Source organism: Polypterus senegalus, chromosome 4 (assembly GCF_016835505.1).
Source record: "Polypterus senegalus isolate Bchr_013 chromosome 4, ASM1683550v1, whole genome shotgun sequence".
NCBI classification, from domain to species: Eukaryota; Metazoa; Chordata; class Cladistia; order Polypteriformes; family Polypteridae; genus Polypterus; species Polypterus senegalus.
This window is the reverse complement of record NC_053157.1, coordinates 53,678,179-53,705,374: the sequence shown is the minus strand read 5'-3', so window position 1 is coordinate 53,705,374 and position 27,196 is coordinate 53,678,179. Positions and strand designations below refer to the sequence as shown.

Genomic DNA, 27,196 nt, shown 5'->3' with positions numbered 1-27,196 from the left:
TCCATCTATCAGTTTCCTGAACATCTCTTTATTACAAGACTGGAGGGAGGTTTATAAACCTTCCAGACTTCTTACATTTTCCCATTTTTTCCTAAAAACGTTCAACTATCGGTGCTTTCCATTTTTATTTACCAAAACTCACCCATATCCAGCTGTTCTTCCAAGTTCAGAGACGTCAATATCTAAATTGCGGCATGGAGGCTTTTTTGCTTCTTCATCACAGTTCTCATCAGAATAATCTCCACAATCATTGTCTCCATTGCACTCCAATCTTTGCTTAATGCAACGTCCTTTGTGTTAAATATAATAAGAAGTCATTAGGCAATCATTCATATTTTTATTGCAAAAGAAAAATGTTATGATCTAAAAAAAATAAAGTGAAAGGGATTTTCGTTTAAATGTATTGTCTAAATTAGGTCTCAAGTTAACTTTTTTTGTCATATGCTTATTTATAGTAATGTCTTTAATAATTCTTGCAGAATAAAAATACAAGAAACAATCCAAAATATCTGGGTTCATGTCATTTATATTTGTAATATTCTTCCATCATAGTGTTTGCTTTTTTCAGTTTATGGTTGTAATGCATATGTAGTACCACAGGAACCAACAATGAAAGGGGCACCCATTCATTACAAGGCATTCTCACATACACACATATGCTCACTCATAAATGGCTAAATTGGAGTCACCCATTAACTCCTACAAGTACTTGGGGTTCCATATTAATGACAGGTTGAACTGGTCTCAGAACACAAAGGAACTACAGGAAGATTCACTCGAAAGAGACCCCAAATATTCTGCAATAACTCTTGCTAGTTCAAAGCAATCTGAACGAAACAATGTACAATGTGCTCCTCAGTATATGGACCTTCGAATATGCTGGGATGCCCCAGCGTCAGAACAATGAGGTAGGCACCGGACAGCCATTGCGACATTTAACCTCCGTTTGCAACTTCTGGGTGTATACCGTCCGTTCCACTTCACTCAGTCACTCGACTTCTCATCAGGATCTTGGTGTACAGCATTGAGCAGCACATCTTCATGGTACAAACCTATTGGGTAACCAGTTCGTTTAAGCAATGTCAGAATCAACTGGATGATCATGAGTGAACAGAAGGTTACTTCCAGCAAGATGGAGCAATGTGTCACACATCGGCAAGAAGCATAGCAGAAACTGAGTCCTTTTTCGGCAACAGGGTCATTTCAAAGGAGCTTTGGCCACCACGGTTGCCAGACCTGACACCAACAGACTTCATCCTTTGGGGTATGGTCAAAGGAAAAGTCTATCAGAACAAGCATCGCACTGTGAAAGATCTGAAGGAAAACATCTAACATGAAATTGCTGCTATTCCCCGTTCAGAAACATGGAGCGTCACTTCGAAATGTGTCTGGCAGAAAACTGAAACTACTTCTAGCATTGCATATATTGCAATCGGTTACACATAAAGTCAAGTTATATAGCATATTTTTTTGGTTCCAAGTGCTTCATCATAACGGGAGTTACAACAGAATATTCTGAGCCTCTTTCAAGTGAATTTCCCCGTATACAAGAAAGGGCAGAGCAGGTTATTTTTCCTTAGGAGACCGTGTTCCTTTAATTAGTGAAGTGATATCCTTTACATCTTCTATAACTCTGTGATGGCCAGTGCAATTTTCTGTGCTGTGGTGTGCTGGACTGGTAACATCAGTGCTAGACAGGTCCAACAAGTCAACAAGAAAATTAAAAGAGTAAGTTCAATTATATTACAAACTCCGGACCCCTTGGAGGTAGTAGCGAAGGAGAGAATTTAAACAAAACTGAGTTCCACTTTGAACAATGCTCCACATCCTCTGTCTACTAACATACTAACATTGAGGACTAGTCAGTCAACGAGTGATTCAGCAGAAGTGCATCAAGAAACACGACTAGGACTCCTTTATTCCAAGAGCAATACTCCTGCATAATGCCTCACTGTGACTGTGACTACCAATGATAATGTCTGAGCCTGGATTTCAGCACAAGATTCTGGAATTGAAAGAGTCCGGTACTAATCATTGTACCATCCTGATGTCCATACTTGTAGCAACACTTGCCAAATCGAAAGTCATTCAAGGAAAACATTGCATAAACGCTCCTTGATGAAAACTCCTCAAACTATGCAAGGCAGTGAAACATCAGAAAAAGAGAAACCATATGTTTCAGGTTGATTACTGTCAGATTCACCTATCAAAAGCAAGAAGAGAGGCTTCAGGGAAAAAACAGGCTGGTATTGATCAGGAACTATTCTGTGGCACATGAGTTAACACTGAGTTTCCCATGCCACTTCCTTTCTTGGTTTTAATGAATACTGACCTTGGTGTCAGTAAATATTTTTAGATATTACCAGTGCTTTTTGTCATTTATAATTATCATTTTGTACACTGAACTGGTAGCACCTTGTCTTATCTTACGCAGGTGAAAGAATTCTAGCTCATCTACCTTAGTAAAATAAGAAAAGGGTATCTTGGTTTACTTTAAATTACAAAAATCAACTACACTTTTTGAGGAGCCATTCAAAAGTTCTTTAGAATATAGCAGGAATCTGTGCAATATAAACCATTTTTTTCCTTCTGGAAGTAACACTGTGCAGGGAGTATCCAGTGCCAAAGTTTGCAATGTATCATTTATGAAATGTGTTTCGTAGTGCAGGTACAATATATTACATTTTTTATTCTGAAAGACGGCACACCTTGAATATTAGGACTGCTGAGAATCTTATACCAAACGCTGTATACTTGAGGTAATAGACAAACTGACACTACTGCTTCTTCCTCGTCACCTCTCACCACTTCTATGTGGGGTCTGAGTGCCTGATCAACCTTTTCCATACAGCTCAGTCCTACACCTCTACCTCTACAGTTGGACCCTTTTCTTTTAAATTGCCTTTTACTTTATTCACCCACCTATGATTCAGCCTCCCACCTTTGCATTCCTTTTACTTGTATTTCCATTACTCTTTTGCCCGCATATTCATTTCTCATTATAAAAAAAAAATCTGTGAAATTGTTCTCTCATGAAAAGCGGACAGACATACAGACAGACAGAAGCTGGATTATATATACAGTATATACCAGTAACGGCACACTGCACGATAAGTGAATACACTTGACTTGAGCATTCCTAGTTTTCATCCTCTTTCTCTGTACGTTTAGCATTCGTTTGCTCAGAGGTTGATGCGCTTGCTGCTTCCTGAGCAGAACTTCTTTTCTCAACCCTAGCGGTCCACTGCTTCTCTTCTTTCGTCTGCATCTTTTCACGTTAAAACTGATTACGTTAGTTTTGTGTTGCAGTTACTTAGTACGTTTTTCTTAATTTTTCACTTAAGCACAACAATCTGCCTCAAGAGTGATTAAAGATATGAAGAGGTAGGGGAAGTGACCGCGAAGGTGGTAGGGAATGAGAACGATGCACATACACATGCTCTGCACGGCCGCCCTTCTGCGCGCTGCCGAGAGTTGATTCTACAATAAAGTAAAAATAAAGCGTAATAAAAATCATCACCCTGAAAGCGGATAGCAGACGTCACGTAGTATATGTGTACCAAATTTCAGGCCAATAGGTGAAACGGTTTGCGAGCTACAGGTGATTTCAAATCCTGGACAGCCACGGTAGCTTATTATATAAGAAGATAGAGATAAGATGCAAGTGACAAAGGAAATAGCAGTTCTACATCTAGTTTGTCTTAATTTTCGTTAAGTACTCGGAAGGAAACTGAAGAGAAAGTGAAGAACTGAAAATTACTGTTCTGTTTTAGGCTTCAAATCATTTGGATGACACATGTATCATTAAAAAGGAGAAAAAATCTATTATTTAAGAATGAACTGACATAGTAGAGTTAGAAAACATTAAGATATTATGAAATTAAATAAGGTCTGTTATTGGTCTTATTTAATTGGATTGGCTTCTAATTAAACAACTGGATTGGAATAAAAACCTGCAGCCACTGTGGCTCTCCGGGATTGGAATTGGCCATGCCAGTCTATGCTGTTTGCAGTAAACTTTTATGCTGTGTTTTCAAACATTTGGGACAAACTTCAAATTGATTTTAGGCTGATTGTAATTAAAATGATCAACATCCAGCTCACATTCAGCTTGTTCTTGTTGTCTTAGGACAGGGGTGTCAAACTCAGATCTTGGAGTACCCACAGTGGTTGCAGGCTTTCACTCAGGCCACTTTTTAAATTAGAGACCAGTTACTGCTTATGCAAAAGACATATTTTGCCTTAATTGTGAATGACATGCTCATTGAGATTTAGAACCCCTAAAGGTCAGGAACATGATCAAAATATTTTGTGGACCAGAACAGATTAATATTTATCAGAAAGGAACAAGACAGGGTTTTGAATCTTAAAACACAAATCAATTAAAATAAAGGCAAAAGAAGTGAGGTCCATCAGCAGTAGTAATTAATTACTAATTAAGAAAGTGGCCAAAACTGAAACCTGCAGCTTGACACCACTGTCTTAGTGCAGCTCTTACCAAGAGAGCGGGTGGAGTAGTTGATTCAAGTGAAGACCAGAGTGTTGCAATATTTTAACTTAGCTTGAAAACAGGAAGACAGTGTATTCTCTTTGTATTTAACGTTGTTGTAGGGTGTCATTTAAGTGGCAAATTTTATTTAATAAGCCTCCAAATGTATCTTTTTGTCAGTTACTTCTGGGTGGCAAACCAAAAGAGAGTTTCATGGTGCGTCCATATAAGCATCTGAATTTCATTACAAGTTATGATGTTGATCATGTCATGATGATACACTTCTTGGACTTTTCATTTAAATTATTTAAGAAACGGGAGTTTATAAAAAATATTTATTTCCATTTTCTGTTTATGTAGGTTTATTAAGGGATCATATTTAAATGTTAATGTCTCATAATTGGCATTTGTTTTTTGTATACCAAAAGAGGGTGCACTTGAAAGATGATAAGAAAGCACATAGATATCTACATTACCTGTAGTCTTGATATTTGTGACTTTTGATTTTAAAAAAGGCATTTTTTTTAAGATTTTACCTGTGAACTTTAAGTTAACGGCGGCACGGTGGCGCAGTGGTAGCGCTGCTGCCTCGCAGTTAGGAGACCCGAGTTCGCTGCGTGGAGTTTGCATGTTCTCCCGTGTCTGCGTGGGTTTCCTCCGGGCGCTCCGGTTTCCTCCCACAATCCAAAGACATGCAGGTTAGGTGGATTGGTGATACTAAATTGGCCCTAGTGTGTGCTTGGTGTGTGGGTGTGTTTGTGTGTGTCCTGCGGTGGGTTGGCACCCTGCCCAGGATTGGTTCCTGCCTTGTGCCCTGTGTTGGCTGGGATTGGCTCCAGCAGACCCCCGTGACCCTGTATTCGGATTCAGCGGGTTGGAAAATGGATGGATGGACTTTAAGTTAACAAAGGTATACTCTGCTGTTTTCATTGCCCTGTTTGTATTCAGCTTTAGAAAAATGACATATTGCTGTCAAATTTTGAAACAGAAATTTTAACTTACCAACCCAGAAACAGGCAAGTTAAATGTAGGAATTGAGTGAATTTTAAATTGGTTAATTAATTATCAGTTTTGCTTTTTTGCAATGCTGGTAAATACTTGAAAAATTTGCCAAGGCTCTTGCTTTATTTATGTTACAATTCTCAGTTGTAGACCACCAGAGTTTAGACTTATATCAAGATAACTGAAGCACATTTTTAAGGAATACAATTTATTAATAAGCACAAGGATTATAGAAGTATGATAAATACATACACATATTGACATATAAGACTGGACACGGACAGACTAGACAGACAAACATTTAACATTGAGTGGCTGGCTGTTTACTGGTATTCATAGCTCTGCTTTATCTTGGCATAGATAAATTGTTTTCCAATACCAAGTCTTTAAAGATGATGTTCGACGTTCTTGGAGTTGATTCTTTGTTGTTGATCCAGTTCTAAGTGGAAGATTCTTCATTTGTTGGATTGCACTCTTTCTCTTTGCAGTGTCAGCATTGTCAGTGCTGTGCTGCTGCTTCCTCATCCTGCCTTCTGATGTCTTTTGCCACTTCATAAGGAAAAGGCATTACTCATTCTGGCCCAACAGTTTATGTGCTGAAGTTCCATTCTTGAAGTCATGGTTTCTAGGCCTCGTCAGACTACTGGTACATAGCTTTGGCTTGACAGACTGGGTCTCAGCTTCTGGTCCACAAAGAGAAGAACATTTCACTTTTTCAGTTCCTTATGGAGAGGGCAGCTCACAGGTTTTTAGTTTAAGAGATTTTAGAAAATCATTTTGGAGAATGTGCACAGAGTGTACCTGGGAAGAGTCCCAGAGTCCCCTACAATTCCCTAGAGAATTTCAGCGTGTTCCATTCCCAGTTTTTCAAACTTCTCTTCGCATCTTCCCATTCTCCTTGCTTCTTCTCTTTTGAGAGATGGGGTGCAGGTGGTTTTTAAAGGAAGATTGAACATTCTCCTCATTGGAGTAGAGTCATTTCCAGTTACAAAATCATTGTCTTATAATAGATGAGCTCTTCTGTCCATCTTAGCAGTCATCCCTTGAATTATAAGTCTTTATCCTTGCTTGAGTCCAAGCTCAAGAGGTGTGCAGAGGAGCCTTTGGAGAGATGTTGGGTAACCTCTGATTTACTCCTTTCTTATCAGATGAAGTCCACACAGGTCATGGTGCAAGCTGGAGTTCAGTCACTTAGTTTGGAATGCAAGTGGGGGTTTTGTGCAGCTGGATGCCTGAATCCATGTTAAATCTGCTTTCCTAACATGCCTGGTAGGCCACTAAAGCCTAGCAGAATGGGCACTTTGTCTTACATTGCATTTACAGTGCAGAAGTTTGTACTGAGTGTTTGTAACCTTTTTTAAAATTTCCTATTAATTCCAAATTTAGGTATGTATTGTCCTGCATTACATGTAAAACATTTTTAAACCTGTTCCATTGCTCTTCTACTGTCTGTGGTGTTATGGGTCCACAGCTCGTGGAGAAAAGGCCATTGATTTTAAATAAATAATCATCGCACCGAGGCGGCTTCGTGAGGGGGGCGTTGTTGTAGCGAGCCGCGGGGCAGTCGTCGATGTGGGCGTTTCTCACCGTGTGCACAGGTGAGGAACTGCCCACATTCGTGATTGCTCCCGTGGCTAATGCTGCAGCTGTGATGGCCCCTCACGTTTTTAAAAGAAGCGCAAGTCGGTTGGGGAGAAAGAAAGAGAGAATCGATCGGAGAGAAAGGAAAGGAGAGGACGGAGGTTACAGGGAGCGTGGAAGCAAGCGGTGCAGGAGAGAGACGGACACGCGGAGCGTGTGGTGAGCGCGCGATCGAGCGCTCGTGGGCAGCTGCATGGAAGCTGGGTGTTAGGCCGACACCCACGTGTTTGTGTTGATGTCGCTCCCGCTGAGCGAGCAGGTAGCGGGAGTGACCAAGGTGAAAGCGACGAGCCGCAGAAGGCAGCAGAAAGGCAGCGGAAGTCGGGAGGCTTGGAGTGGCAGTCCTTGGTGTGAGCGTCCTGGAGACCAAGGATTCCAAGTCTCGAGGCTGGGATGAGAGCCAAACCGAAGCCAGGGATCGGGAGGTCTCCAGTCTTGCGTGTGTTTGAGGAGGGCAGCTGTAGAGAGCGTCTTGCCTGCTGCTTGGCCCATACGGGATAAGCAGGTGAGACGCATACAGAAAAGCACCGGATTTGTTTTTTTGTTTTAAAGTCTGCTTCCAGGAGAAGATTTTAACCTTCGTTTTTAAAGGATTGTTGTGTTTCTATTTATTGGTTTTACTCCACGTTCTTTTTATGGATTATTTATTTAATGAATTTGAAACTGCACTATTTATGGAACACTGTTTTTTTGTTGACTGTTTTAATAAAAGCACTTTTGTACTTTCAACCATCCCCTTGCTCAGATGCTCAATTTGCCTCCATTGACTGGCTCACTCGGTTTCATTATCGACGGTGTTGGGTTCAAGGGTTCCCAAACAGCCATGGGAGCGTGGAGCCAGAACCCACATCGTCACACTGTCTCCAGACTTAAAAGCTTATCCCAGTGTATCCTACTTAGTCATTGTCACATCTAGTTAAAATTAGCCCTACCAAAGTTCAACTTAACAATTTTAGTCTTTGCATCTGCACTCTTACAAAATACTGAGAATTGTATTATATTATGGTCACTTGACCCTAGTGGTTCAATCACCTCTACACCCTCAATTCTATCCTGATTAAGAATACCAAATCCAGACAGGCTTGACCCCGTGTTGGCGCTTTAACATGCTGTGTTAAAAAACAGTCACTGATTACTTCTGAAAACTCCTGCTCTTGTGCTCCTCCATCTGCAAGGTTATCCCAGTTAATATTTGGATAATTAAAGTCCCCCATGACTATAATATCTCCCTGTAAACTTGCCTTTTTGATATTACTAAAAAGATGTGTGTTGAAATTACTGTCTGAATTGGGTGGTCTATAACACACTCCTAAAATAAGACCTCTTTCCCTAATATTTTCCAGGCGAAACCACATGTCCTCAGTAAGATGGGGCTCATCATCCAACTGAAGAGGACTTACATTTAAATTCTGTTTGGCATACACAGCAACCCCACCTCCTTTTCTGTTCTGTCTATCCTCCCTAAAAAATGTGTATCCCTCTATGTTACACTCATCCCCATCTTTGTTATTTAGCCAGGTTTCCATTATTGCTATAATATCAAAATTATGCTCCGCTACATACAACTGCAACTCACTTATCTTATTTTTGATACTTCTAGCATTAAGGCAAACTATTTTTAATGTGTTACTCATTCTACATTTTAATTTTTGCTTAGAATTTACATTACTATGCATTTTTATTTCTATACCGTTGTTTGTTCCTCCATGTATAGATCTACACCTGGCCTGTCCTAAACTCCCTGCCCCCCCCACACATTCCCTAGATTAAACAATCCTCGACTAGCCTACACATACGCCTCCCCAATACATTGGTGCCCGTTCAGTTCAGATGTAACCCATCACGGCAGAACAGGTCCCATCTGTTCCAAAAGGAGTCCCAATGCCCCATAAACCTATACCCTTCTACACTACACCAAGATTTGAGCCACACGTTAAGCATTCTAATCTCCTCAGTCTTACCTGGACTGGCGCGTGGCACAGCAGAACTTCGGAGGAGACTACCTTGTCAGTTCTGCTCCTCAGCTTGGCACCTAACTCTTTGAATTTGGATCACAGAACTGACAGACTGTCTTTATGTATGTCATTTGTTCCAACATGGACAATGACAACTGGATCGAACCCCACTCTGGCCAAGAGCCTATCCACCCTTCAAGGGAGGTCTCCCACCTGTGCATCCAGAAGGCAACACACCGTGCGAGACTCTCTCTCTCTGGAGCACAACTATCACTACCTCTCTCTTTCTGGGAACTGGTGTTGAGGTGGCCCATTGGGGCTCCTCATCCCTGCCTCCCACTTTAGAATTATCAGAGACACCATCCAGCTCCGCAAAGACATGATAACAGTTTGACACTTCTAATTCTGGTGTTGATGAACCCGGACATTGTGCACCCTTTACCTTACACCTTGTGACCGTGGCCTACCTATTTCTATCTGTCTGGTCTGGAATCTCTTCTTGTGCCACCTTAAGGGTGCACAGTATCTCTCTAAAGGACACCTGGGTCAAGTCCACCAATTCTCTGTTACAATGCAGGTCAGCCAACTCCTCCTCCAGTTCAGTGACCCTGAGCTCAAGGTGCTGGATGAGCTGGCATCTCTTGCAGATGTAGCCCTCATAGACAACTGGCTCTTCCAAACCATCATCTAAAAAGTCCAACATCCAACAGGACTTGCATTGCACTGGCCTCATTATTAAAATTTGATGTGGGATTAGTAAAATTGCCGTAACCTTTTTTTTTCTTAAAATGAAATAATTTAACTTAAATGGTAACGCTAAGATCTCCTACAGCTGTTTTACACCTTTTCCCTCTCAGCTGCCTGCTATTTGTCTTTCTATGAGGTTAATTTTACTTTTCTCTGTCTTTTCTCCTAACTTTGTGTTCCTCTTACTTATAAGCTCTCCACTCGCACTGCTTGTAATCCCCCGTATTAATGAACCCTTATGCTGTCGCCCACTTAACTTGAGGAGATTGTCCTCTATTGTGTTTAGCAACATCTACATAATGCATCATACTTGTATATTAACCTCCCAGCTTCTGTTTCATTCTTTAAATCAGCAAATTGCATCATCCTTGCAACTAAGCATATTCAGAACCGTGTTTGCTTAAATATTTCAAATAAAACTCAACCATGATGATGGTGCATCTCTTTTTCAACTCAGTGTTCCTATATTATTTATCAGAAATATGCATCCATCCATCCTTTTTCTAAATGCACTGTATCCTGAACAGGTTCACATGGAAGCTGGAGAATATCCCAGCAAGCATAAGGTGCAAAGCACGGACAATTCCTGGACATGGTGCCAGAGTGTCATCAAAAACAAAAACTTGGAAAGTTCAGTTCAGTAGTAGAACTGTCAGATCTATTGAATAGATGATATTGTTTAATGTCTTACCTGAATCACATGTAAACTGTCCCGCACTGCACTGTGGGACCTCCTCAATACAAATGTCCGGTGTTTTGCATGGTTCACTGTCACCAAGAGGTTGATTGCAGGTTAAACCTTTGAACTGCCCAAATTCGATGATAGATCGTGAGCGGAACTAAAATCAGTGGTGGAAAAAAAAACAAAGAAAGTGACTATGAAATGGCTTTCATAAAATTTTTAAATCAAAGCCCTTATACTGAAAATATAAATGCATTCTGGGTCAGTGAAAAGTGCTCCATAATCATACCGATAGGAACCTGGGTTTAATTATCAGTCAAGGAAGTGCATGGAGTAGCCATGATCTCCCTGCGGCAGCAAGCATTTTCTCAAGGAATTTAGACTTTTTCCTAATCGATTCAAATTTTGCTGTGTGTGCCTAAGTGTGGGTGAAATTTATTTTTTATGAGTGTTTCCTGTAATAGATGGGAATCCTGCCCAGAGTTAGTTTCTGTTTTGTTTTTGATACCACTAATTGACACTTTAATTTCCATCCATCCATCCATTATCCAACCCGCTTTATCCTAACTACAGGGTCACGGGGGGTCTGCTGGAGCCAATCCCAGCCAACACAGGGTGCAAGGCAGGAAACAAACCCCAGGCAGGGCATGTTATTTGCTTTTAATAAATTCAATAAAATGCTTTAAAAAAGAAAAAGAAAAAAGAAAATAATATGTCAAAGTGTGGTTAACACATTTTTGTCTTAATTACAGTGTGCTCCCTTTTTTCATTGCTGATTCACATAAATCTCTTGCCCCCATCCTACCCCATCTAGCATTAAAATAGTGTCTGAAATAGAAAGGTTTAGCTGACTCTCTGCAGTACCAGAACTTGCCATGAGATGTAAAAGTTCATCCAACTTATCATCATCCATGTGTGCCCACGGGTCCCCTGACAAACTTGTCTGAGGTCAGCATTATCACCCCGAGATGAAAAGGGGCACTGGCGCTAACGGTATCCTTTCCTTTATCCACAGCCCGGATAATAACCCCAGAGGGCATGTGCACCCACCTGTTACATCTTGAGCAAATGCCAAGCCTCTTCCTGTCATTTCACCATAAAAAGCAGCGATCCAGAAAGGTGCCATCTCAGAATTGATCAGGAGCCTAGTACGGTGTGACTAGTAGAGCAAAAAAGACCTCTGGCTGACGAAGTTCCATCATCGTTTGTGTTGTGTTTTGCACACACACACACTCACACACCAAGCACACACTAGGGACAATTTAGAATCACCAATGCACCTAACCTGCATGTCTTTGGACTGTGGGAGGAAACCACAGGGAGAACATGCAAACACCATGCAGAAAGGACCCAGGAAGCGAACCCAGGTCTCCTAGCAGCGCTACCACTGTGCCAACGTGCCGCCCTCACTTTAATTTCCTATAACTATATAATGGGAAATATGAACATATTGATGGGTGGGGTTTATTTATGTATCAAAGCTGGAGCAAATTAAAGATCATAATAGAGTTTTCAAAGGCTTAATTATGTTTTAACACCACTTTAGGCCATGCAAACTTGTAGAATGTTTTAAAACCAGGAATATTATAGGGGTTGAATAATTATGACATGGCTATATTAACAAAATATCCTGTTACTCCATTACGCTACATCATACATTTTCTTTGTTGATTTTATGTATCACTCAACTGTTGTTATGTCCCCAGAGTTATAATAAAGGATTTGAAACTTTTGGAATTTATAAATAAAATTGTGCCTCAGAATGCTGCTGAAGGTAAGAATGATCCTCCAGAAAGTGTCAAAGCACCTCTGAACGGTTTCCCAAGCACTTATATCAGTGAAAAGGGTAAGTGGGATGTCAACATTTGCCTGGAGTGCACACAAGTATCCAAATACAACTGAGTGGGTTTAGGAAGTTTTTGAAGAGGTTACATTTTTGTAGAGCCCAAAGCAGGCTGAAGGGAGAAAACACCTTCAAAAACCCGGGCTAGAAACGCAAAGGACAAGAGAAATCCTTATAAAATAAAAGGTTCATTTTAGCAGAAAGGCAGGGCAAGCCCCAAAGCTTTGAAGAGCACAAACGAGATGTCTGAAAAGGCAATGTGATAGATAGTAAACAAAGTCTCAATATATAATTCAAAACTGAGTTTGAAAACAGAGCAGATGTTTAGAAATAACAAAAAACATAGGCCCAATATGAAATCCAAAGACGAAGTTAAATACAAAGCACAGGTTCTGAAATCCAGGGAATCATAAAACAATAGCAAAAGCAAAAATTACAATAACCCTCCACTCCAACTGTGTTCAATGAACTGCCAGGAATTATGGGAGGGCTGTTCCTGGCAGCGATTGGCAGATAGCCCTGCTCCTTGAGAAGCCACTCACAAAAACAAAGGACATTATCTAGACCATGCTCCATTCCCATCACATACACAGAATAAGGTGCATTATAAACAAAAAATATATTAATACAAATAAATCATACAAAATTAAACAACACAGACACGAAACACAACTGTGAAAACCGGCGAGGACAAAAATGCAGGCTGAGGCCTAACATTCTGCACTGTGTTTGAGAGTTTCCTGTATTCTTTTTAGCAAGTAGTGGAGCAGAGTGTAAGCCGTTGGAGAACTTAAAATATTGATTTCAGGTTATTTTGGAGAATCTAGGTGAATAGGATCAGTAAGTATGTTGGGCTGAACGACCAGTTCTCATCAAAATTGTTCTAATCTTCAAATGTTTTTTTCTTCTTATGCAACAAGAAAAACGTTTGGGCTCTATAATAGATGCATACTGCTTAGATACTCTTTAGATCTTGTCACACACATACTAATAGGAGACAGCTAAAGGGCCTGAGTAATAGTAAATCCAGGCCAGACCAGGGGGTGGCGAGATGCACTAACTGTCTTTCTCGATCCCTTGCAGACCATTTTTGGGAAATCCCACCCAGTTCCGGCCCCGATGACGCCACTACCTCCACTGGCCTTTAAAGCCGCCATCTTACCTCCACATCATCAGTTCTGTTTTGGACTCAGTCTTGTGATCATCTCACTATTATTGCTATTTGCTGCCAAGGAATATTATACGGATGGCTGCCCCAAACCTTTACGATGTTTTTTGTCTCGTTCTTGTGACAATATCTCTGTCCATTAGCATGGCAAGCTGTGCACCTGTTGTATGGTTGATCGATTCATTCATACATTGTCTTGCAGTAGTACCCAAGCTCTACTGTTTTTTAGGGAAGTAATGAACTTGATGTACTTACTTTTTTGCCTGAGCATGGATAGCACTTGCTCCAGTGAGACCATGGACTCATTTTGCAGTCTATAGATCCAAGACTATTTACTTCCCTTCTGTTTCTAAAATGTTCTTCTTCTTTCCTACAAGGAAAAATTATTATGTTTTTTACTACAAATTATAGTATGGAACAGTTACAAAAATTGACACCTGTTGCATAATATGAGCTTGTCCAAAGCAAATTGTAATAGCTAAAAGAAAGATCACAAGACTGCTATTTTTTCTGGACATTCTGAAGCATGTTAAGCTGTTCAAAAATGCCAGATATGTGCTCAATGTCAAGATGTTTGAGCCTGTAATATAAAGAACGGGATCCTAGCCAATTATAACAACAATACTATGAAAGCAGCCATGGTCAGTCTGAAGGAGGTGTTCAGGTACAACTCCAAAACCTTTATCAAGAACCTTGCTAATTTAATTAGCCTCCTGCCATACACAGTAATATTGAAAATGCTGCATATTTTCCATGCTGTCCTACATTCTCTAAAAGTTTCATGATACTGTGAGCATCAGTAGTAATACTAATAGCATTGTAACGTGCACACTCAGTACAGCAGAATTGTTACTTGAAACTCTGACAAATGGCACCATGTAACCACTCTCCAGTGAACAGAATTTATGGCAAGAACTGATACAAGTGTGACCCAAACTTTTGTCCATTACACTTTCTTAAGAAATGTAAATTTTCTGTGATCTGACTAACTTATTCAAAGGAAGAGCAACCAGAATTTGGAAAGAACAGAGTCATGAAATTGCATAACGCTTCAAAATGAACATTTTGAGAGATTGACAGAAGTAAATATTGGGTATGTTCAAATATTAATTTAGAAAAAATATAATTGCTAGGGGGCGGCACGGTGGCGCAGTGGTAGCGCTGCTGCCTCGCAGTTAGGAGACCCGGGTTCGCTTCCTGGGTCCTCCCATCGTGGAGTTTGCATGTTCTCCCCGTGTCTGCGTGGGTTTCCTCCGGGCGCTCCGGTTTCCTCCCACAGTCCAAAGACTTGCAGGTTAGGTGGATTGGCGATTCTAAATTGGCCCTAGTGTGTGCTTGGTGTGTTTGTGTGTGTCCTGCGGTGGGTTGGCACCCTGCCCGGGATTGGTTCCTGCCTTGTGCCCTGTGTTGGCTGGAATTGGCTCCAGCAGACCCCCGTGACCGTGTTTTCGGATTCAGCGGGTTGCTGCTGCCTACCTTAGGTAAACTGAACTGCAGTGCTGTAGGTTACCTTATTACATAATGAAATAGCCGTTTTAGCTAATGATGTTTCATTTAGCATATCTCAGCTCAGGACCCTTACAAAAATAAAATATATGTAAAATATATTTTGAAAAAATATACTATTTACCTAAACTGTATGAATACATTTTAAAATATGTTAGAAAATGATGCATATATCATATCTTGGTGCATATTGAAATGTATGGTAAACCATGTAAATGATTGCATTTTTAGTATATTATAATATAGTTCCCAATTCTTAATCCATCTTCCATCCATCCATCAAATATATTATGAATACCTGTATATTATAATAAACATTTTAGAAAATTATAACAAAATATTTTAAATATACAATATATGCTAGTTATAATATGCTGTACAATATATATTGCAGTATGTTTTGATCATTTATTAATCTGGCACCGAAAACACCAGCTAATAGATATCTCAAACAGTAAGTGCTTCTTATATTGAGATATGTTTTAGATCAAATCACAATGTGACTCAGCATGTATTATAAACCTATTTTTAACCAAGGAAAATAAATAATAAGCTTGTAAATTGTAGCCTATATATGCTGGTAGAGAGATCAGCTTTCCGTGAGCTACAGGGAGTTCAAAGTAAATTGGAATCATTGGGAAAATTTGGTTTAGCTTTTTCCAGGTACAAAGATCTTTCAGAAACACAGGGCTGGACACACAGTATACTGTATGTCCAAAATAAAATATATTTGGATTGTTTTACTGTTATTATATGTTGAGGAAAATATAGGTTCTCTTGTATTTTAAATATAATCTTAAAATATATATTTGAATGTTGCATTATATTGAAAGATATTTCCACATAATTTGGGGTATATTGTAATATATTTCTTTTTCATAAGGGAAAGGAAAAAAACAAAGTTCTTGACTTGTGTATTTTCAATTTACTTCCAAAACAAAGACATTTTAGCTGAATATTTCTCTGCTACTGCATAATCAACACTAGAGCGTTAATGGAATCCCCTGATTATGACAGGGTGTTATACGCTGGTTCTCCCAGGCTACAGTAATGGCTTTGCTGAAGACTGCATCTATTATGTTTTCTATACATATGACATCCTGAAAGAAAATAAAAGTTGTGGTATTTGTGTTTATGATTTGAGATGGCACCACAGATATACACTATGCTCATAGCAAATGTGGTCTGGTGTCTCATTTGTAGAACGCTGCGTGGATTTGAGTGTGAAAGTATGAATATACCAAAGCAGGAAAATGCATACACCAAAAAAATTAGATTTATAAAACTTAGCATATATACATTTCTACACAATTTACCCTTTATAAATCACATTCATCTTCCACGTCGAACTCTGTCTGGTTGTCACCTTATAAGAACTATACATTATGCTAATCAACCTCATACATATTCAGTCATGATGCTGCAGAACTTCATTGGCTGGTAGGGCAGCCTCACACCTGACACATCGAGACACTACCACATGCCTTTGGTGAGTGGTGTGCTCCATATATGAACACAGCAAGAAGATTGTGCATAATTGTAGCACCACGTTATCGGGATTAGGGAAAGGTGTAAGGTGCCAGAGTTTGAGCAAATAGCTACTACTACCTGTCACATGTAACAACGTGATTGCTGTTACAATGCCACAGGCCCTAGGAAAACCAGAGGGTTTAATCAGTTACACTGGCAACAAGCCAACCATCTTGTTCAGCACCATCAGCAAGTCATCTGCCAAATGCCACTGTCCCTTATGATAAATTAATCATGGGTTGACCCAGCCACAATGTTTGACAGTCTCATCTTGGCATCACAGATAATTTGTATGTTAATGGAATGTCACTGCTTATGATTAACAATAGCAGCGTCATTCTCATTAGGTGCCCATATTGCAATATTAGTGAAGTCCATCCATTCATCCATTTTCCAACCCGTTGAATCCAAACACAGGGGTCTCCTGGAGCCAATCCCAGCCAACACAGGGCGCAAGGCAGGAACCAATCCCAAGCAGGGCACCAACCCAGCGCAGGACACACACACTTGGGCCAATGTAGACCCACCAATCCACCTAACCTGCATGTCTTTGGACTGTGGGAGGAAACCAGAGTACCTAGAGGAAACCCACGCAGACACGGGAGAACATGCAAACTCCACACAGGGAGGACCCGGGAAGTGAACCCGGGTCTCCAAACTGCGAGGCAGCAGCGCTACCACTGCACCACCATGCCGCCCATGAGTGAAGTCAATGCTACAAATTGCCTTTTTATGTTCTTGATTGTTTATTGTGTCAAAAACATATGTTTTATGCATGTACACTCACACTATATGGAAACTGAATGTAGTGCCATATCAGTCAGTTAATGGCTTCCAGCACAGCAGGCATGATGGAGTGAAGGTTAGCTAAGATATTCCTGACGTACTGGCCAATTCTCTGGAAATTGACAACAAGTAGCTGCTATAAACTGACAAAAAATTTAAAAAGTTATTCAGTATAAATACGTAGCATTGGTCCTCTTTAAAGGGAACTAAAATACAGTATGTATTTCATGTTCATCACTTTTGAGGTTTGATATATTTATCATGTCAATGCATATTATAATAACGACTTGATGATATGAACTATTATAGACTTTTCTTCTCATTTGGCTGGTTTGACTGCAATTTCCTACTCTATATAAATATAAACCAGTTCTCCCATCACATTTTCTTTTACAAATTATGTGTTTTGCATAGAAACTTAATGTACACACATATCGGATCTCTTTTTATGCATACGCAAGTTTTATAAATCTGACCCTTGGTCTGTAAAATGTACACTGTTTCCCTTTCCTGCACATTTCTAGTATATTATCCTCATAATGCAAACCATTTTGCAAATATTTGCTAAAGAAAGTAAGACATTCACGTGCATATTAAACATAACTGCAGTAGTAGTAATATTAGCAGTAGAGGTAATACTGTCATGTATCCATCCGTGTTTCTCCTTGGGGAAAAAAAATATTTCACCTTTATGTAACTGTGGCTTATTTACCTGTCACTTGTTGATGTGGAAGAAATTACTTATCCGATTAGAATCTTAAATTTGTCTGAATTTTACATACTTGAGTCATAATCTTTGTTTGCCTGCTGTTCTTAAACCTCTTCACCTCCTCCTTGATTGTTCAGTGAATAGTAAAATAATAAATATTTGAGGGTAGATATCTTAAATGGCTTAACCCTCTTTAAGTTGCTAAATTAATCATGCATGTATTCCAAAGTGTACACTTTGATCAAATGATGCAGATCTTGTTACGTCTCAAGTAAATAAAAACACTTTAAGAAGCAGATTAAGGACAAACTGAAGTGTATTTTAATAAAACGCATGTCATATATGTGTATTGTAAATGATGTAAATTCACCATAATATAAAAACTGAATCAAAAGATCACATCAATACAACTAAATTAATTGTAATTGTACTTTTCTGAGGCTTCAAAAAATAATGAAATAGTAATAGCTGTATAAGAGTTCCTATACCAGTTTCATATTAATTTGGGCTCATCAGTGAGGCATACAGTTGCATCATAGCTCTGTTCTTATATTCCTTTCATTCATTTTCTAAACCTGCTTACTAAAATGTAGCATTGCAGATGTTACTACCAACCCTGGATGGGTGTACATTCAATGAAAGAGAAATTTTGAGTTGCTGGATAACCTAACCTGCATACATTTAGAATACTGGAGGAATATTTAGGTACTCAAAGACAAACTGTACTGAGCACAGGTGAATGCACACACAATGCACCAGTAGAGATTGCGCCAGGCCAGTCCCCTGAAGCTAACCACCCAGAGAAGAACCACAATCTGCACAGACAAGAATGATGTAGATGGTGGAGTACTAAAACTGGTAAGAAACCACCCTGTCTGAAGTAGGAGAGCAGCATCACCTACAACAATCCACACTTCATATTTAATTTATTACAAAACAGAATTGAATTAATTGACATTATAGGTTTAAATATGACATGTTTTTCACATACTACTGCCTCAAAGATCCAGTGTCTGGGGTTCAGATCTCACACCTTGGCATTGTGGACTATGCATTACCTCCTTGTGACTGCATAGATTTTCCTCTCACATTCCCAAAAGATAAACTTCTTGTTAATTTCCTACTCCCAATTGGCTTTGTGTTGGTGGGCTCTGTTATGGAATGATATCATATCCATGACCTACTTCCTGCTTTGAGCCCAGTGCTCATCCCAAAACCCTGAATTGTAGTAAATAGCTATGAGAATGTAATGTTATACTAATTACCATAATACATTTTTAAAGAAATGTTAAAAATAAGGCATATCATCAATTTTATTCCCATCATTAACATGCTCTTCTTTTTTCCTGAGAGATCAGTTCATTATCAGTTTATTTTTTTAAGTGCCCTCAAAATATACATTGTACAAAACTAGAAATTATTTTTAAAAAATTGTACTTACGCTTCATTTTCAGCAAAAGAAACTATATCCCCATGCAAAATGCAAAGAGCAATACTGACTGCAATGAGGATCTTCATGTTGCAGAAGTGCATGTGACGAAAACTCTCTAAGCTGCTCAATATATAGATAAGCAGACCATAATGATTAACACAAAGTAATCACTATGGGGGGAAGACACGTACAACAAATACCTCCTGGTTATGCTCATGTGGAGATCTTTGGGAATTTCCTAAATGACAAAACTATATTTTCACTCTATGGAGTGGTCTTTAACAGCAGAAGGGTGAATGAAACAGGAAATGTTGTGTAAGCCTGGTAAAGAAGCATTAAAAAATCTAAAACACATTGAAGAAACATCAGAAATACACAGGTATACAATGACAAACTAAAGACTGTCTTGGGTGTTCTGAATTCTGATCCTTTCACTCTATTGTGTCTTCTGGAAATGCTGCTGATATGCTGTAATAATTAAATTAGTAGAGTTGTAAAAGATAATGGACTGAGAATACAAATACAGTGATGAAGATTTGAAATGTAGGAGAAGTGGCTAAAGTGAGTGATGTGGAGTGTGTTCTAGATAGTATAGGAGTCACAAAGCTGAACAAAATGGTGTCACAGCAGAACATGAAAATAAAGAAGGAGAAGGGGAAAAGCTACTTTAACACAAAATGGAAGAAGAGGGAAAAATAAGCTACTTTAACTCAAACTGAAGCATTTTGCAACCACCTCCAAAATGATGAAATAACTCTTGTTACCATTCTGGAAGAAAAAGCTCATGAGGCCACAACAAATCAAGACACCAGTGACATTACCCGTCACCTCTTCCTGATGTTAGTCGTAGCTAGCAATGAAGATGTACAAAATGGGGTTGGTGTGATGAAAAAGGTTTGTGGCATTGTATATTTTAAATAGATAATCACAAATCCTGGAGTGTGCAGGCTTCAAGTAGGCTGCCAAAAATGAACAATCTATAACAACAACAACAACATTTATTTATATAGCACAATTTCATACAAAAAGTAGCTCAAAGTGCTTTACATAATGAAGAATAGAAAAATAAAAGACACAGTAAGAAAAATAAAAAAAAGTCAACATTAATTAACATAGAATAAGAGTAAGGTCCAATGGCCAGGGTGGACAGAAAAAACAAAAAAACTCCAGACGGCTGAAGAAAAAATAAAATCTGTAGGGATTCCAGACCATGAGACCGCCCAGTCCCCTCTGGGCATTCTACCTAACATAAATGAAACAGTCCTCTTTGGATTTAGGGTTCTCACGGAAGGACTTGATGATGATGGACACGTAGACTTCTGGCTTTTAATCCATCCATTATTGTTGGAGCATCATGATGCTTTGAGTTGGTGGCCAGCACAAAGAAACCGGAAAAAGAAACAGGAGAGAGAGAGTAGGGGTCAGTACGGATGTTAGAGCCACCATTAATAGTTATTATGATGAACTGAACATACAGAGTATCAGGATTAAGTTAAAGTGAAGTTATAAAAAGGCCATGTCTATGTCATCTATCCATCCATTCTCAAATCTGACAGTCTTTTTGAGGTCATGGAGAGTTACTGACTATCTTGATGGCATTGAGCACAAAGTGAGGATCAGCTCTGAACAAGACATAAGTCCATCACACAGGGCCATTTGAGAATTTGCAATCAACATTAGATGTGTCCTTGGATATTGGAGGGAAACTGGATTTCCATGAGAAATAGTGACATACACGTAGGAGAATGTGCATAGTTCATATAAACAGTGACCAGTAATGATAAGCAAAATGATCTGCACAAAACTGAATTTGCAACAAAACTTGTTGTGCCACTGAAAAAAGAAGAAAGACGTTCTGTCCTGCCTTTAAGTGTTTACTTGAATTCATTCCACATGCATCTGCCTGTCATTTAGTTTTTAAGATTTCTGTTTAAAAAATCACAGTATTCATTTCCTCTCATGTGTAGACATTTTGTTGAAAATCCAGGGATGTTCTGATAGTTTGGTGCTAATTATGACAATCTTGATGATTGCAATCCTAAAGATGAACTGCAGACAGAAAAGACACTTGAAACTCCATGGCACTTGAAATGTGCATATATTCAACCTCAACCACTTCTGCAGGAATCAAGACAGAGGAAAGGGTACATGCTAGGTAATGACTGGGCGGGGCGGGGTGGGTAGCGGCTTCTTGTGTAGTAAAACAAAATGGGAGAAATGTGAACGATGGAACAATTATTTCTACAGCACATTTTAACACAAACAATGTAGCTCAAAATGCTTTTCAAGCAGAGAAAAAGATAATTAAAAATAGATAAGAATAACAATAAATAAGTGACATTACGAAAACTGTAGTTAAAAATTAATGAATACACACTTACATTATACAGTGGAACCTCGATTCACGAATATCTCGGAACATGTACAAATCGGGTTACGACTAAAAAGTTTGCCAAACTTTTGCATCTGTTCACGACCACACACTCGGTATACGAAGAAGCCAGTTTCCCTTTCGGTTTTTGCGTGCCGATGATTTTCGCATGTGTTCAGTCTCTCCCTGTACTGTACATTGCTCTCGGTGCATCACGCAGAGGGACTCTCCCTCAAAACTGTAACCTCTTCTCAACCCAGCTTCCTCCTGTGGTATAGCGACTCCACAGCTCCTGTCAAAAAGGCCAGTTTAAATAAATAACTAAATAAATAAAGAGGAGAGAGGAGAGGAGAGAGAAAGCACAGGCTCACGTGCTGCTGAGAGAGAGAGCGAGAGAGCAGCTGAGCAGGGAGCCTGGGTGTTTGTCTCAGTGTTATTCAAAGTTTTTACATTAGTTTTACATTAATTTACTATTACACTATGCATTCTATGGTATAATTAACTATTTTTGTGCTTAAAAATCTTTAAAGAAAATATATTTACATACAGTTCGTACGGTCTGGAACAAATTAATTGTATTTACATACAATCCTATGAGGGAAATTACTTCGGGTCACGACCAAATCAGGTTACGACCAGAGTTTTGGAACAAATTATGGTTGTGAACCGAGGTTCCACTGTACAAATATACACGTATTAGAAAGAGTAGAGCTCTTATATACAGATTCTAATGATAAGTCCGATGTTATGGTGAGATGCCTGAGGAGGACAAAAAAGGGGCGAGATTCTGGAGTAAAAACTAAATCTTCAGGGGTTCCAAGTCCAAAAGACCACCCAGCCCCCAACGGCCATTTTATCTATCATAAATGTGCTTAAGTAGTTCTTTTCTGTTTTTTTTAAGCTTTTTCCTAGAAGATTTGATGTAGTGAGTTGGTGTATCAATTTTATTCCAACATCTAAGGTGGCTGTACAGAACTTACATGAGATGGTAGAGGTGCAAAACACCACCACAAAAAAACTGGAAAAGAAAGCAGAGAAGCATATAGATTAATTACGGCTGCAAATCCCAGAGGTGTATGATATTTCTATGTATTGTGGACGAGGGCCCGGACACAGACAGGTAGACATGTTTAAAGCACCACCACATGTTTAATATACAACTAATATTTGCAATAGTGCACACACAACCCCCAAAACTCCCCCAAAAGTCCAGGCCCTCACACAATGCCTCTTCGTACTTCAGGCCGCCTCCACTCCTCTTGACCAAGACTTTGTCCTCTGCTCTCCCGACTCCAGCCCCCGAATGGAGGTATACACACCCGGCCGTGCTCCAGGTGCCACTCTCCAGTGTGGCAGAAGTACCAGCTGCACACCCGTAAGCACTCTGGGTGTCCCTGGTCTTCTTCCCCCCTGCACTTCCGGGTGTCGCAGAAGTGCTGAGGGCCAGGGCTCCTCAGGCATTGAGGCGCCCCCTGGCGGTGATCACGGGCCCCTATAGGGTTGAGCTTTTAAGCTCCGTTCCCGTGATCCCCAAAGCCACCAGGGCAGTCACCTCCTTGTGGTCGGGATGAGATGTAAGCCCTCCTCCGGTCCTCTTGGGTGTCCTGGCTGGGTAGCACCCCCAGCCACTCACCACAGTATATAAAATATATTACAAGTGAAACTAACATGCAACTATGAAAAAAAGGAGTCAAAATTTTTAGGAGTTTCTTAAAATGTTCCACAGTATTAGTTTGGCATATCTCTTTTGGTAAAGTATTCGAAATTTTAGACTGTCTTCATATGGAAAACATGACATATGGAGCATGTCAAATTAAGAAGATCTCTGACATTCTCTACTGTATGTGACAACCAGAGGTGTAAATGGAATTGATTTGTCAGGTGCGCGTCAGATTACATGCATTACGCAATGGTGTAAATAGTGTAAACAAGGCTTTATGGAGCAATATTCTTGTTTACCAGCCCGTAAAAAAATGTTGAAACCTCAAAAAAACTGTTTTTGGTGAGTTTCAGGTATCATAATTTCAACATCACCTGAGAAACAAATTTTAGTGTCAGCTTCACAAAACCGCATATGAATAAAAATTTGCTTGTTTCATTCATCACAGATGACCAGGTTGGCATTCAGGTTCAGGCCTCTGAAGCCCGGCTGAGTGGTGAAGGCACTAACCAATGTGCTGCCATGATGTGACTTCAGCAGGAGTATACTCAGCAAAAAAAGAAACGTTCCTTTTTCCAGGACTGTGTATTTCAACAATAATGTTTTAAAAATCCAAATAACTTTACAGATCTTCATTGTAAAGGGTTTAAACAATGTTTTCCATGCATGTTCAATTAACCATAATCAATTAATTAACATGCACCTTTGGAATGGTCGTTAAGACCTTAACAGCTTACACAAAGTAGGCATTTAAGGTCACAGTTCTAAAAACACAGGACACTAAAGAGACTTGTCTACCGACTGTGAAAAACACCCAAAGAAAGATGCCCAGGGTCCCTGCTCATCTGCGTGAACGTGCATTAGGCATGCTGCAGGGAGGCATGAGGACTGCTGATGTGGCTAGGGCAATAAATTGCCATGTCCGCACTGTGAGACGCCTAAGACAACGCTACAGGGAGACAGGAAGGACAGCTGATTATCCTCGCAGTGGAAGAGCCCGGATCTCAATCCCATTGAGCACGTCTGGGACCTGTTGGATCGCAGGGTGAGGGCTAGGGCCATTCCCCCCAAAAATGTCCAGGAACTTGCAGGTTCCTTGGTGGAAGAGTGGGGTAACATCTCACAGCAAGAACTGACAAATCTGGTCCAGTTCATGAGGAGGAGATGCACTGCAGTACTTCAAGCAGCTGGTGGCCACACCAGATACTGACTGGTACTTTTGATTTTGAGCCTCCCATCATTCAGGGACACATTGTGAAACATTTTTAGTTTATGTCTTATGGTCTTGACTCTTTTAGTGTTCATACAAATATTTACACATTAAGTTTACTGAAAGTAAAAACAGTTGAAAGTCAGAGGACGTTTCTTTTTTTTGCTGAGTATATACTGTATATATATTTTCCTATTTGCGTTCTCATGACCCTGTATTCGGATTCAGCGGGTTAGAAAATGGATGGATGGATATATATATATATATATATATATATATATATATATATATATATTATGAGGGGCAGTTCAGGAAAAAAAGATTGGTTCATAAATATATACATTGGTTCAGATATATATATCGGTGTGGATACATTGGTTTGAATATATACAGTACATTGGTTTTAATACATACGTTTAGATATACTGTATATATACTGCTCAAAAGAATTAAAGGAACACTTTTTAATCAGAGTATAGCATAAAGTCAATGAAACTTATGGGATATTAATTTGGTCAGTTAAGTAGCAGAGGGGGTTGTTAATCAGTTTCAGCTGCTGTGGTGTTAATGAAATTAACAACAGATGCACTAGAGGGACAACAATGAGATGACCCCCAAAACAGGAATGGTTTAACAGGTGGAGGCCACTGACATTTTTCCCTCCTCATCTTTTCTGACTGTTTCTTCACTAGTTTTGCATTTGGCTACAGTCAGTGTCACTACTGGTAGCATGAGGCAATACCTGGACCCTACAGAGGTTGCACAGGTAGTCCAACTTCTCCAGGATGGCACATCAATACGTATCATTGCCAGAAGGTTTGCTGTGTCTCCCTGCACAGTCTCAAGGGCATGAAGGAGATTCTAGGAGACAAGCAGTTACTCTAGGAGAGCTGGAGAGGGCCATAGAAGGTCCATAACCCATCAGCAGGACCAGTATCTGCTCCTTTGGGCAAGGAGGAACATTATGAGCACTGCCAAAGCCCTACAAAATGACCTCCAGCAGGCCACTGGTGTGAATGTCTCTGACCAAACAACCAGAAAGACTTCATGAGGGTGACCCAAGGGCCCCATGTCCTCTAATGGGCCCTGAGCTCACTGCCCAGCAGCATGCAGCTCGATTGGCATTTGCCATAAAATACCAGAATTGGCAGATGCACCACTGGTGCCCTGTGCTTTTTACAGATGAGAGCAGGTTCACCCTGAGCACGTGACAGAAGTGAAAGGGTCTGGAGAAGCCATGGAGAACATTATGCTGCCTGTAACATCATTCAGCATGAGCAGTTTGGTGGTGGGTTAATGATTGTCTGGGGAGACATATCCATGGAGGGTCACACAGACCGCTACAGGCTTGACAAAGGCACCTTGGCTGCCATTAGGTATCAGGATGAAATCCTTGGACCCATTGTCAGACCCTATGCTGGTACAGTGGCTCCTGGTGCATGACTATTCCTGGCCTCATGTGGTGAGAGTATGCAGGCAGTTCCTGGAGGATGAAGGAACTGATACCATTGACTGGCCACCATACTTTCCTGACCTAAATCCAATAGAACACCTCTGGGACATTATGTTTTGGTCCATCCAATGCCACCAGGTTGCACCTCAGACTGTCCAGGAGCTCAGTGATGCCCTGGTCCAGATCTGGGAGGAGATCCCCCACAACACCATCTGTCATCAGATACATCTGTTCAGATACATATATTGGTTCAGATAGATCCGTTCAGATATGTACATCAGTTGGGATTTACGAGCAGGCACAATGGGGCCACCCAAGTTTAGCTTTTCCCTTTTGCTTCATCATTGCTTCAACACTGTCGTCATTATTGTGCATATTTTATACAAGTAGCATATGCCTGTCTCTCGCTTTTTGTTTCGTAAGCCGTCTTGGTTGGGAGTCCTCGATTTCAAAGAACATTTTTTCCTTTCATTATTTAAAACACTCGCACAGATACCCGCCTCCTCGCCCCGCTCAGTCACGTCCTGGCTCAATGCACCCGCCTCACTCACTCCCTCTTGTCCCTCCCATGACAGATTCTTCTCAAAAGCCGAGTTACCGGAAAGCATTGATCGTAACCGCAGTACTTCCCATTTTTTCACCTCATTAGACGCTGGTTTATCATCAGTGAAGAGCCGCCCCGGTGATATCTGTTATTCGGTATTGCCAGCATTTCCAATAAAGGACGATCTGCTTCAGCAAGGAACTTTCCCATTCCCATTTGCTGAAAGGATATTATGGAGTTGCTCTGTTTCTTTTAAATGTTGATCAGGGATCAAAATGACCAGAATATTCCCGCTTCACAAATGAGTGATGTTTAATTGTTTTTATAGTAAAGCTGACAAAACCACACACAAGCACGTACACACTCACACACACACACACTCACAAATCGTGGGTCGCACGTACTACTGATTAAGCGTATCTGTCAAGGGTGACTATTTTTTCACCCCATAAAACAGATTCTTCTCAA

General features: G+C 40.1%; 1 protein-coding gene across 1 annotated transcript in view; it reads right to left on the bottom strand.

Moving 5' to 3' along the window:
• The window catches only part of c9 (complement component 9), a 53,777-nt gene extending 34,153 nt beyond the window's left edge, over positions 1-19,624 (bottom strand). The window contains exons 1-4 of the mRNA XM_039750639.1: positions 19,500-19,624; positions 13,783-13,897; positions 10,526-10,673; positions 143-290 (exon numbers count right to left, since the gene is read on the bottom strand). Of these exons, the coding sequence (XP_039606573.1) occupies positions 143-290; positions 10,526-10,673; positions 13,783-13,897; positions 19,500-19,591 (503 nt within the window). The 5' untranslated portion in view covers positions 19,592-19,624. The remainder of the gene's footprint in view (positions 1-142; positions 291-10,525; positions 10,674-13,782; positions 13,898-19,499) is intronic.
• Between the last annotated feature and the right edge of the window lie 7,572 nt (positions 19,625-27,196).